The sequence below is a fragment of the Crocodylus siamensis genome, chromosome 4 (genome assembly GCF_052110815.1).
Source record: "Crocodylus siamensis isolate JL-2025a chromosome 4, ASM5211081v1, whole genome shotgun sequence".
NCBI lineage: Eukaryota > Metazoa > Chordata > Crocodylia > Crocodylidae > Crocodylus > Crocodylus siamensis.
Window position 1 is genome coordinate 4299034 of NC_143398.1, and position 13129 is coordinate 4312162.

Genomic DNA, 13129 nt, shown 5'->3' on the forward strand with positions numbered 1-13129 from the left:
AAATGTTTTCCAGTTCCACCTCTTGAATGTCCTTCCAGCACTGGGCCGTGGTTGCGAGTCCAGCAGAACTGAGGTTGGTGGTAGCAGAGCGGATGTGGTCACATCATGCGTGGCCACTGAGCTGGGCTCCGCACAACTAGCATCTTTTGTACCACCGCATGGTGTATGTGCATCGGTAGCAGGGACGATGCCCCCATCGTTTCGTGTGTTTTTTTAACCCAAGGACATGCCATCGCTGTTCAAGATGTATATCTCCCCTCCCCTTGGTGCCCCTTCTCCCCTGGCCATTGATGGTTATGAGTTCATAACAGATAACCAAAAGATTGCACCCACCAGAGTGCCAAGAGTCAGCGATCTTCGATCTGCTTCTCCCACTTCCAGTTGCCGTGTCTCGCCCTTTGTGCCTCTCGCTCCGAAGGTGCCTGCTGTGGTTGGCATAGATGATGGACTGTTAGAATCCGCTTTAACATAACCGTACGGGTGACATTGGCAGAGAGGGATCTCGGAGTCAGGATTGACTCCAGGATAAATACGAGTCGCCAATGCCACGAAGCAATAGGCAGAGCCGACCGCACCCTGTCATACATCAACAGGGGCATCACTAACAGGTCCAGAGAGGTCTTGCTCCCCCTCTATGCGGTGCTGGTCAGGCCGCAGCGGGAGTCCTGTGTCCAGTTCTGGGCGCCGCACTTCAAGAGGGACGTGGACAGCATGGAGAGGGTCCAGAGGAGGCCACTCGCATGGTCGGGGGCCTCCGTGGCCAGCCCTATGAGGAGAGGCTGAGGGATCTGAATCTCTTCAGTCTCTGCAAGAGGAGATTGAGGGGGGATCTTGTGGCTGCCTACAACCTTATCAGGAGCCACCAGCAGGGACTCGGGCATGTCTGTTCACCAGGGCCCCCCTTGGGGTCACCAGGAGCAATGGCCACAAGCTGAGGGAGGAGAGGTTTAGGTTGGATATTAGGAAGAACTGCTTCACAGTGAGGGTGGCCAGAGCCTGGAATAGGCTTCCCAGAGAGGTGGTGCTCTCACCTTCCCTGGAGATCTTCAAAAGGAGACTGGGCAGGCACCTGGCTGGGGTCTTATGACCCCTGCCACCCCCAGTGCTCCTTCCTGCCCATGGCGGGGGGTCGGACTCAATGATCTGTCTAGGTCCCTCCCGACTCAGTGATTCTATGAATGTGTAATGAGTGAACTGTGTAATGAGTATGGCTTTATTGTAAAGGCACAGGTATGCATAGGCCTTGATTAAACTCCCAGAAGCCTCAGCTGCTGAGGCATGAAGAATTAAAATCGTATAAACATAGGGTGGGAAGGCACCTCGGGAGGTCACATCTAGTCCAACCCCCTGCCCAAAGCAGGACCGGCCCCAGCTACATCATCCCAGCCAAGGCTTTGTCTACCCAGGTCTTAAAAACCTCCAACGATGGAGATGCCACCACCTCTCTGGGTAACCTGTTCCAGTGCTTCACCACCCTCCTCTTGAGAAAGTTTTTCCTAATATCCAACCTAAACTTCCCTTACTGCAACTGGAGTCCATTGCTTCTTGTTCTGTCATCCTCCCTCGCTGAGTTCAGTCCAGCTCCATCCTCTGTGCAGCCCCCCTGCAGGGAGTCGAAGGCGGCTATTCGATCCCCCTCGGTCTTCTCTTCTGCAGACTCAATCAGCCCAGTTCCCTCAGCCTCTCCTCACCAGTCATCTGCCTCAGCAGCAAACTGGAATGCCAGTGAACTGCCCAGTCCTCAGTACTGTCACAAGTTGAGTGTATCAGGGAAAAGAGAAAGCCAAATTAGTCAAAAAGTGTTCCCAAGCCTAGATGACCCATTGAGTTAGTGCCATTACAGCACACCAATTTCTGTAGCCAAAAGCACACAAAGGAGTGCCATCTGACCACCTTTGTGGTGGCCCCCAGGTACCTATGTAGGGCTGACAGGAGGCAGCCTTTGGTACAAGTCTAGGGCAAGGCTTTATCTCCTACGTCTGACACATTAACCACTCTGCCATACGTCCCAAACAGGCAGTTCCCAAGGCCCCAGTTAATAGTAAGACCAGAGATAAGGAAGACTCCCGTGTTGAGTTTTCAGAGTGTTAAATCTTGTCTACTTGACATCTCCCAAGGACCACCAAAGAAAGTGGCTTGGAAAGATTTGTCTCAGATGCCAGTCACAGTCCCTCATCATATGTAGAGCCTCACCCACTCCCTTTGGGAACAGTTTGTATAGAAACTTTGGCTCTGGCACCTCTGTGCTCTGGGACCCCAACCAGGGGCGGAAACTTGGTGAGAAGCTGCTGCCTTGTGTTTCCCGGTACTCCTTCCTTCCTGCTAACATGCCAAATCCCTATTGCTTTGCTAATCCTGACCCTGTGGGCTGCCTGCACAGAGTCTCAGTTATTAAATAAAATCAGCATGCACATAAATACATTTCCCAGGGTAGCTCACCACTAATCAATTGACGTCTCCCTTAAGCAACTGGCTGTTCCATGGGACAGGTATTTCATTCAGAGAGCCTACAAAGACCAGGTTGATGCTTGGAAACCCACAAATTAAAAAAAAGAGCAATTAGGCATGGCAGCAAGCCAAGCTGGAAGTCCAGTTGGTTGCATCCTCCAGTCTGAGCACCTTGGGCTTCCAGCTGCACAAGCTTAGCTGTAAAAGCACGTGACTTCCAGGAACAACCATCGGATGGGACATTTGTGCTTTGACAGTAACCAAATAGATTACTTCACATTGTAAATAGAAATCAAAGATTATTAGGCTTGGAGGGACCTGAAGTGACCTTCCCCTGGCTTCCCCTGCTCTGAGTCACAATCAAGGGTATCTGCTGGGTGGAGATATCCAGCATTAATGGAGATTCAGTGCCCTCCTGAGGCAGACTATTCCAGGTCTCGGCCTTCGCCCGTGTGGGACCCTGGCCTAGAAAATGTTGAACAATGGCAGCTCTCATCAGTGTTGATGGTGCCGCTCCCTGTTCTGCAGCCTCTGGTGTTGGGTTTCTCCTTCCCCGTGCACTGGCAAGGTCTCCAAGGAAGTCATAATGAGTGGCAAAAGCTCACAAATCTAGGCAGTGGCTTGCTGGAGCACTCTCTAGTTTAGCCATTACAAAATGTCACATGTCATTGTGCTCACAGCAAATGTCCCGTCTCTTTGTGCTCCCCGTTCCCGTCCGCTAGTGCCCGCGTGGCCACAGCTGATTTAGAGGAACCTCAGCTCTGCAGCCCTCGAACACATCGTCCCTTCTCTGAGGGGCGTTGCATTTGTCATCGCCTTTCACTCGAGAAGCAGAAGAGCTGACTCATAGCCTTTTAACAGAGCAGTTCTCTATTTGTGAAAGTGCAGCTGGTTATGAAACAAGCAGCCTTTTTTGGGGAGGAAAGGAGGGACTTGAACTGGGAACCAGGTCTTCTGAAGACTGCACCTGGTTCTGTCGCGTCGGGGATGGCGTTTTGCTGGGGCATAAGTCTGCCAAGGGCAAATGTCGGCCGATGTGGTTATAGGTAGTACGGTATTTCTAGGCCCATTTTACTGTCTGTAGATTCAGGAAGGCCCACGTTGGGAGGCTCTGTTCATGCCTCTAAATCTCAAGGAGACCCCCATGTCCCAACTCCTAGGGTTGCCAGGGGTCTCGAGCAGCATCTGATCCAACTCCCTGCACTCCTAAATCACAGCTGTCCAGCGCTCATCCACTCTCCTCTTGAAAGCCTCCATTGAAGGGCATGCCAAAGCTTCCTCTTTCCTACTGTTTTATCCGCTCAGAGTTATTTTCTCAAGACCTAATCCAAATCTGTTTTGCTGCCATTTAAACTTCATGTCCTGCCCGTTACAGTGAGCAGAAACAGCTGTTCCCCTTCTTTTTCATGGCAGCCTTTCAGACATTTGGAAACTTCTGTCATGACCTCCCTGGCTTGCCTGTTCTCCAAGTCAAACACGTTGAATTCCTCCAACCTCTCCAGCTATAACTTGCCTTTCTGCTCTTTGTTTTATTACCCTCCTCTGGACCCTCTCCGTCTTCTCCACTTCCTCTTTAAGATGCAAAGGCCGGAACTGCACACAGTGCTTCCCAGTCCTGAGATGCTAGAGCAGTCTTAGATGCTTATATTTGGAGTCAGGAAGGAGTTTTACCCCCATAGTCAGATGGGGATGAACTTGCTGGGGAATGGGAAGGTTGCCTTCCTCTGTAGCTGGGCGACATGGCCCCAACCTGGGATCTCTCAAACATACATTAACAAAAGTAGGATGTTGGCTGGTGTGGTCCCCCTGCTTTACCTGTGGCAGGTTCAGGTGGGATGCCTTGTGTTGGGTCAGGGTTGACAATGCTTTTATTATGAGGTTCACTTATGGGTTTGTCCGGGAGGGTTTGGATAGGGCTGATCCTGCCTCAGGCAGAGGGTTGGAGTAGAGGACCTCTGGAGGTCCCTTCCTGACCCTCTTGCATTTACTGCAGCAGCAAAACTGCATTGCTTGATATGGTCTCTTTTATTACAAGAAGAAACCATAAAACTCACTGGAATGGGAGTTTGCAGTTTCTGTTATAGACACTGGTAGACCATGCTTGGTAGGCCTTTCTTTGTTTTAGGGTGTAGCAGTATTTGCAAAGTCTTGAACCCTTCTACTTCCCTCATGTGAGCTGCATATAGGCCCCTGCTGTGTACATCCACGCTTCTGGCATATTCTTAGGTCCTGGCACAGACAGACGAGGCTCTTTGGGTAGATGTGATATCTTTTATCACACCAACTGAGTAGTTGGGAAATTTATTCTTTGCAAGCTTTCGGGCACAGGTGCCCTTCTTCGGGCATAGGGAGAGTGCTGCTGTTTGTCTTCTCTCTAGGGTCGACTAGAAGCTTAAACCAATATGCAAAATGCAGGTCTGTGAGAATGCAGGTGCATGGCAGGGACAGGAGTTAATGGGTATACAACAGGCAGGGGAATGTCGGCAGGTGATAAAATGCAGCCAGTAAAACACAGAGAGGTTACCTGGGGCTATTGGAAGGCAGGTGGTATATAATATGCCACAAATCTAATGTCTGTATTTAGTGCATGGTCCATTTAGCTCAGAGATGCATTTGAATATGTGCTCAAGAGTCTTCCTATTTAACCAAGCATTTTCCTGCAAGCAAAGCACACAGCTGAATGCATGGAAGTCAATGGGGTGTAAGCGAGAGCTTAAAGTTCAGCAAATCCTTAGGTGTTTTACTGAACTGGGATGGACAGTGGAGTCTGGGCTGTCATCCTCACCATCTCCAAAGATTGCCTGCGTTTAGGTAATCCTCCTGATCCCAAATAGTGGGGGAAGAGAGGGCTCATTATTTCCATTGTACGGATGAAGAAATCGAGTCAGTCAAGTGATTTATTTTTCTTGCTTATGCGGTTTCGGCATACTGTTTCAGCCGTCTTAAGGCAATGTCATCACCAGCGTGAACAGCTTCGAGGCCACCGGGTAGCGTAGTAAATGGACATGAGTCAACAACATGGGACATGGTTTGAACTCGTCATTTGTTGTCATTGCAAAGGCCCCACGGGTGTAGGTTTGAGGCACAGTGACCCAGGCCAGTTCGAAAATGGTTGAGAAGTGCCCAAGAACGGCGTGGCCAATTAAATCCTGGTTGACTGGCTGTAGGGTCAGAGGTGATATGGTGATTGATTGGTGCTGGTGCTGACCACTCTTCATGCCACTGAGTAAGTAAGGAAAAGTGATACATCCTAAAAGACATAGCTACCGGCTGAACTGGGGAGAAAACTTGTTCGGGGTCAGCAGAGCCACTGCCAGGCTCCTTAGCAAGTTCTCAGTCCCGCCTCTGGCATCTCCCCACGTTGTCATTTTAACCGCGTTACATCTCTCTTTGTATCCCTCCACTGAGTCCTTCTCCGCTGCCTCAACCATAAGCTTGGCTTCAAGGCCGATCAAAACCTACCTCTGCCCACCTGCCACCCCGTGCACTACAGAGAAGACAGCCATGCTTCCCCTTATGCTAGAGAGGAGCGCCCCATAAACTCTGCAAGTCCTCTCCAACAAACTCTGCAAAAGTCCTCATCCTTAAAAAACTCCTTTGCTGCATTGCCTACAGAAAAAGAAATGTTTGGCAATAGCTAAGCTTCAGGCATGCTGAGCTCTGGCTGCTAATACTGCCTCATGGGGTTTCTTGTACTCCCCATCACCATCTGTTACTTTATCAATTTAGAGCAGAAGATGTTTGGCGAGGAGAATCATCTTTTTTTCACTGCGTTCGTACGGCAGCCAGCATAGCAGTCTGTGCGATGGCCATTCCTTCAAGGTTCATCCTACCAACGCCGTGCTGGCGTTGAAGGGATTTCAGGTTAGAAGCCGCCTGGGAAAACCCTCCGTGCGTGCACGTCCTCCATAGGCCCCACAGGAGGACACTAAATGACTTGTTCAAGGTCATACCGGCTGTCAGTAGCAAGGCAGGGAAGTGAACCCGAGTCTCCCACGTTCCAGGCCAGCACTGAGCCCTCCTTTCTCCCAAGCAATGATAATACAAGTAATACCATACGCTCCTGCATACCACAAAATACAAGTAACACCATATGCTCCTGCCCCCAAATAAGATACACTTTGCATCTGATTTTAAGGCAGAATGAAGGAAAAAACTTCTTCCCTTGCAAATACGGGCACGTGGCAGCAAGTAACTGCGCAGCAGCAGCTGGGGAGCCTGGCGTGCTCAGTGGGCTGCTCTCTGCACAGCTCATGCAGCCTGACTTTGGCTGGCCCCCGGCAGAAGCTTAAGCGGCAGAAACTGTGATTAGTGGACGGTGTTTCCTTGCAATGCACACCGCAATTTCCAGCAGGTGATTTTGAGGGGAGATGCGCGTGTTGTATGGGAGAGAGTACGGTAACTAACAGCCACAGTGAAGGGAACGTAGAAGGAAGGTTAGATCCCGCACCCAGCAGACGGCAGTGGTGGACACACATCGCTGCTTTAAGTGAGCTGGCGATATTTAAACGCTGGCGCCACCGCCCAGAGGTGAGTTTGCCTCTCTTTGGTCCTTCCAGGAAGCTGCGGCATGCCGAAAGAGGTCAAGAATGCAGAGATCCACGTGGGCACTAACAACGTGCTCAATGCCATGCTGCGGTACACGTGCAAAGAGGGTTACAAAAGGAAAGCGGGGACATCCACCCTCATCAAGTGTGAGCAGAAAGACAACAAACTCCACTGGACAGAGAGCAATCTGAAGTGCATCCGTGAGTAATGGCTCTCAATGGCTGTGCCATGCAGCTGGGCTCAGGGCTCTCCATAGCAGCGCTAAGGCAGGAAGGGTCAGGAGGTGATGATGCCAGGAGGACCGAGAGAATGGATGCTTCGTTAGCTGACAGCGAGCATTATATAGCTGTGCTGCCTTGCAAAGATACGGGGTCAGACTTCTCTGGGGTGTGGATGCAGCTGCATTGACTGAAATGCATCCCAGCTCTCTTGCACCAAAGGCAAGTTTGGTTCGGCAAAATTTTCATGAAATGCCATGCTCTGCAATATGTATTGAACTGAAACTGGTCTCACGGGCAGTCCCAGGGACCTGGATGCAATGACTCATGGGGCTGAGTAGGGGTTGCAGAACCAGGCTACCTGCAAAAGGATAAGAAGGGACTTGCCCCACATCCTGCCCATGTGTGGAACTAGGATTTTGAAAAGGGGGGGGTGCACAGGGTGACATGCATTATCACATGCAACACACAGCACATATTTTTCTCCAAGTAAAAAGCAACCGGAAGATTTACTACTATGCTGGAGGTCTTGGGCTGCGTTATTCAGTTTAAGACTGATGCCAAAACAAATGTAACTTCATTGGAATTTAGTCAGGGAACTCCTGGAGGGACTGGATGTACTTAAATCAGTCGGTCCGGGTGATCTCCACCCCGAGTGCTGAGGGAATTGGCTGCAGTCATTGCGGGACCCCGGCACGGCTGTACGAGCACTCGTGGGGCTCTGGTGTGGGGCCAGAGGACTGGAAGAGGCCAACGTGGTTCCCATCTTCAAAAAGGGGAGGAAGGAGGATCCGGGAAACTATAGGCCAGTTAGTCCCCCAGAGCTTGATCCTCGGGCCCGCACTGTTCAACATCTTCATCATCGACTTGGACGAGGGGGTAAAAAGCCCCCTGTTCAAATTTGCTGATGACACTAAGATGTGGGGGGACGTGGGCACGCTGGAAGGGAGGGAGAGGCTGCAATCGGCCCTAGACGGGTTACAGGGGTGGGCGGATGAGAACAGGATGGGATTCAACACTGACAAGTGCAAGGTGCTGCACCTGGGGAGGAAGAACCGGCACCATACCTACAGGTTGGGGATCTCCCTTCTCGTCAGGGCAGAGGCAGAAAAGGATCTTGGAGTCATCATTGACTCCAAGATGACCATGGGCTGGCAGTGTGGGGACGCGGTCAGGAAGGCCGACCGCACCTTGTCGTGTACCCACAGATGCATCTCGAGCAGGTCCAGGGAGGTGATCCTCCCCCTCTATGCGGTGCTGGTCAGGCTGCAGCGGGAGGACTGCGTCCAGGTCTGGGCGCCGCACTTCAGGAGGGACGTGGACAATATGGAGAGGGTCCGGAGGAGGCCACTCGCATGGTTGGGGGCAGCAGGGCAGGCCCTATGAGGGGAGGCAACAGGACCTGAACCTGTTCAGCCTCCACAAGAGAAGGCGGAGGGGGGATCTAGTGGCCTGTTATAGACTAGTCAGGGGGGACCAGCAGGCACTGGGGGAGCCACTGTTCCCCCGAGCACCGCCAGGAGTGACCAGGAATAGCGGTCACAAGCTGGCAGAGGGGAGGTTTAGGTTAGATATCAGGAGGCGCGACTTCACGGTCAGGGCGGCTAGGGTCTGGGACCGACTTCCAAGAGAAGTGGTGCAGGCTCCTACCCTGGGGGTGTTTAAGAGGAGGTTAGATGAACACCTTGCCGGGGTCGTTTGACCCCAGTACCCTTTGCCGCCATGGCAGGGGGTCGGACTAGATGATCTGTTCAGGTCCCTTCCGACCCTAGAAACTATGAAACTATGGAATGAGATAAAACCTGTCTCTGCCAGGCAGTGAAATAGGAGCTATTACTGGAGCAACTGACAGGCAGCAGAACGGCAGAACAAAGGCTAGCTTGAGTAGCAGAACATCAAGAGCATGACAAGGGGGGCGAGGGTCCTTCACACCTCTGGAGCGAAGAGTTTAGAAGGAATCGATTAGATTTTAATGAGCTACTCCTGATCCTGCCTGTGCAATGTAAAGCCCTCCCAGATGTTGGTGCCCAGGCCCCAGGCTTTGTTCGGTGACCTCAGGGAAGACCCCACAGAGGTGTAGGATTTGCCCTGCCAGCTTACAGCCCTTCTTCCTCTGGCTTGCCATCCTGCCTCTGGCAGCAGCCAACATCTGGGTGTCAGGAAGATGCCGACAGCCAGCCAAGCACTCGGTGTTGCAAGACTGAGTTGGTCCGGTGCTGTGGGCTGCTGCGAGGGGCACTTGGCAGTGCACCCCCCTCTCTGAGGCTGTAGCACCCCTGTTCTGCTTCTCTGCAAATCATCTCCCCTCCGCGAGTTCCTCTGCACTCACTAGTCCAAAGCTGGCTGGAGACCGTGGATTTTAGATCAGACTGATGCCATGGACAAAGGTGACCTCACGTACAGGGAAATCCAGTTAATAACCCGGGGATGACCTGTCGTGAGATTGACACACTGCGCTTCCCGACAGCGGCCGAGGGCAGCTTCCAGTACAGAAATAAAATAACTTACAGAGGCAAGTGGAAGATTGACATAAAATATAAATCAGCTTCTCCCTGAAACAAATATCCCAACCCAGCTTTGCTCGTGAAATGCCCGCTCAAATATTTGCCTTGCAGCCCTTTCAGGGGATGATCAGGCTAAGTTATATCAGGAAGCAGCAAAAATAGAAGCACAAGGCCCAGTCTACCTGCTTGGCAGGTCTCTTTCTCTCTCTTTCTCACACACACACACTTTCTAGCAAAAGACGGCCAAGAAGTTTTACTCAATCCAATTCTCACATGCACACACACGCATGCACGCGCTTGTTCACATCCCCCTCTTGTAGTAAAAGAGGGCCAAGAATTTGTACTCAGTCTGGTTCCCTGACATAAATTAGGTGTTGACAGTAATATCCCAGAGTAACAATTGCTCCAATTTCCACTGTCTATGCTGCCCCCAGCATACAGTAGTCACGCTTTTCAAGATGAGGATTCAGGATGAACCATGCAGGTGTGAGCTTGCAGCTCGGGCTGCTGTCTGGTTTCCTTGACGGGGGTTTTCTCCTACAGCTGGAGTGGAAACTCTTGCTTAGGAAAGAATCCCAATACGTCCAGGCCAAAATGAAACTCGATGCCCATGCTTCATGTTAAAGTGTAATGATTAGTCACTTCCAAATGTACGCACAGACTAAATCACAAAGGAACTTGCTTCAGCTTTTCTTGGCTCAGGATACCAGCAATCAGCTTTTCCATTCTGCAGCACTACTCTCCACTGCGGTGGAAAGGAAAATCCTTGACTGATTATTTTACTTAGTCGTCGCCATGTGGTGGGTACATTGTGAGTACTCAGAACATCAGTAGAAAGGGTTTCTTAGGGAGATCCCTTTTATCGGACCAGCTATGAAGTTGGGATGAAGCTAGACAAGCTTTCAAATGCATGGCATGCTTTGTAAGGTCGCACGGATGAAGAATGTCTGGCATTCGAAAGCTTTCCTAACTTTACCTCAACCACATAGTTGGTTCAATAGAAGATATCACTGCAAGAAATCCTTGCCTCTTCCATAATTGCTGGACCATAGGCATCACTCTTACACATCTGTAGTCAGAAATTGCACCGAAAACATTTATCCATGTGCTTGTACAATTCTCAGCGAGCCAGTGCGTGTGCGATTTGCACTGGGAATTTTTGGGTGATAGTTTTTTTTCATTATAAATGTCAAAAACTCCTTTGCGGCATCTCCATATAGCATGCAGCAGGGATCTCGTTAAAATATGAAATGGGATACTGGTGATTAGTCACCATTGCCAATGCCGGGACTGATGAATTAACCAGATGGTACTGAACCCTTCTCGGGAATGGCTGGAGGGGTGCTATGGAAAGGCAAGGGGTTGTACTTCCCTATTGCATTATTGTTGTGTCTTCTTTCAAAAGGGGACCCTGCTTTACCACCTTCAACACCCAGCCCTAAACCGACAACATCAGCCCCCATCCCAGAGGAGACCAGTCCTACCAGCCAAGGTGAGGAATTGAGACTGAAATCCCGGGCGGGGGGATGTTTCCATTGGATACCGTGGCCCAGATTTTCAGCTGATGTTAATCAGAGCAGCTCATCAAAGTCTATCATGCTTCATCTCTTTGCAACAGTGGAGGCTTACATCTCCCAAACCATTATGGCTGCAATTCACAGCCCCAACTACATCATCCCAGCCACGGTTTTGTCTAGCCGGGTCTTAAAAACCTCCAAGGATGGAGCTTCCACCACCTAGACGTAGGCCAGGCTTTTCAAAGCTGCGTACATAAGGTTAGGCACCTGGGTCCCCTTTTTCAGAGGGGCTTGTTGAAAATCAGGCCACAGTTCCTGGTGCCAAATTATGGCCGGGCATTAAAATCATAGGTGCAAAACATGGCTATGAACTGAGCTCTGTTCTCTGCCGTTTCATCCTCGCCTGCCTGCCCTCTGCGTGTTCAGTGCAGCTGCTGGGTCTTAGTAAATTGTTCAGGTGTACGTACAGCCTCCATAGGGCCTGATCCTGGCTGCGAGGTGCTAGACCCTGCTGCAGAACCACGTGAAAGACTGACTGAATCATGTTTTTAAAATATAATTGAACATACTGTCCAATATTGCATAGCTATTAAGCCTCTTGTTGCCCATCAGAGATGGATGGCCCATCACTCAGCCAGCCGACACCCGACTGAATTCCCTCCTGTGTTAAGCGGCTTATTTGGTGGTTAGGAGACTATCCAGGCCACCCAAAAGGGCTCTGTTAGCATTGTACTAGTAGAAATGAATGATAGAAATAATTATAAAATTCAAAGCTTTTATACCATCTGAACACCTAGTCACTCCAGAGGTCACCGCAGACCCAGGCCTGGCTTCAACATCGTCCTGTGGAAGGGAGACCACCTCACCGCTGGCAGGTCCCACATCGCAACCCACCGCTGACACATCTTCTCTGGAAACACTTGTGACCACAGCCACGGCGATCCGGTCGACCCAGGTGTCCACGAACCCAACCACAGAAGGCATAACGCAGCCATCTACAACAGCCAGCCAGGACACACACACCTCCTGGGGGGGGACTAACGAACCGTCGTCCCCAGATACATTTACAACAGACAGAGACGAGTCAACAGCAGCATCCGTCAGCCCGACCACCGAAGACCAAACACAGCTACCCACAGCAGCCGCTCCCAACACTGAAGGTTTGCCATTAACCAGATCCTAAGTAATGTCAATGCTGGGCAGAATTAATCGCTAATTCTCTGTGCCAAGCACCTTGCTTAACCATTTCAGTGCTGCTGAGTCAGAGACTGTACACAGTGTCCCGTCTGTGTGACCTTATCTGCATCCACTAGTCCAGGTTAACTGAAGTTTATTTCAGCTTGAATATTTTCTTCCAGCTTATCTTAATCCATTAACAGAATGGATTGCATTAAATGGTGTTACTGTTAGGGAAGGGCTGTCCAACTCACATGATGCCTGAGCAGAGGGCACCTCTCAGCTACACCTTTCCAGGAGCTCAGTGGCATCCCCTCCCCATGGCTGGCCAACATTATTGGGTGGTCTCCTGGCCCCGGGACACTAGAAGGAATCCCTGCACCCTTGTCCTGTGCTCTGGGAAAAGGCATTGTTTGCCCCAAGTGCTCACGTAAAAACTAGACCCAACCTGGCCTCAAGTTGTCCTTTACCTTAATACAGAGTCCGAGGGCAAAACAGGCCCTTAGGCCAAGGCCTCAGGCAGCCCTTTGCCTTGTGACTCAGGCTGATAAGGGCAGCCATATAGCATCACGTTGGGTTTTGCTGGTGTCAAATGCTGTTCTGCAGCTTGCCGACCATGTAGGCAGCATGTGTCACAGGCCAGCTGCGCACTGTGAGTATATCAATTTAGTTGCAGACTGACTGAGCACTGCGACTTTATTAGCCACTGGGCTTTTTG

The 13129-nt window shown here is 50.8% G+C and overlaps 1 protein-coding gene across 3 annotated transcripts in view; it reads left to right on the plus strand.

The window, feature by feature from the left end:
- Positions 1 to 13129, plus strand: part of LOC149865423 (uncharacterized) — an 87132-nt gene that overhangs the window by 66772 nt on the left and 7231 nt on the right. For all 3 annotated transcript variants that reach the window (XM_090041509.1, XM_090041510.1, XM_090041508.1), the window contains exons 2-4: positions 7008 to 7196; positions 11124 to 11210; positions 12033 to 12395. In XM_090041509.1, the coding sequence (XP_089897635.1) occupies positions 7008 to 7196; positions 11124 to 11210; positions 12033 to 12395 (639 nt within the window). The remainder of the gene's footprint in view (positions 1 to 7007; positions 7197 to 11123; positions 11211 to 12032; positions 12396 to 13129) is intronic.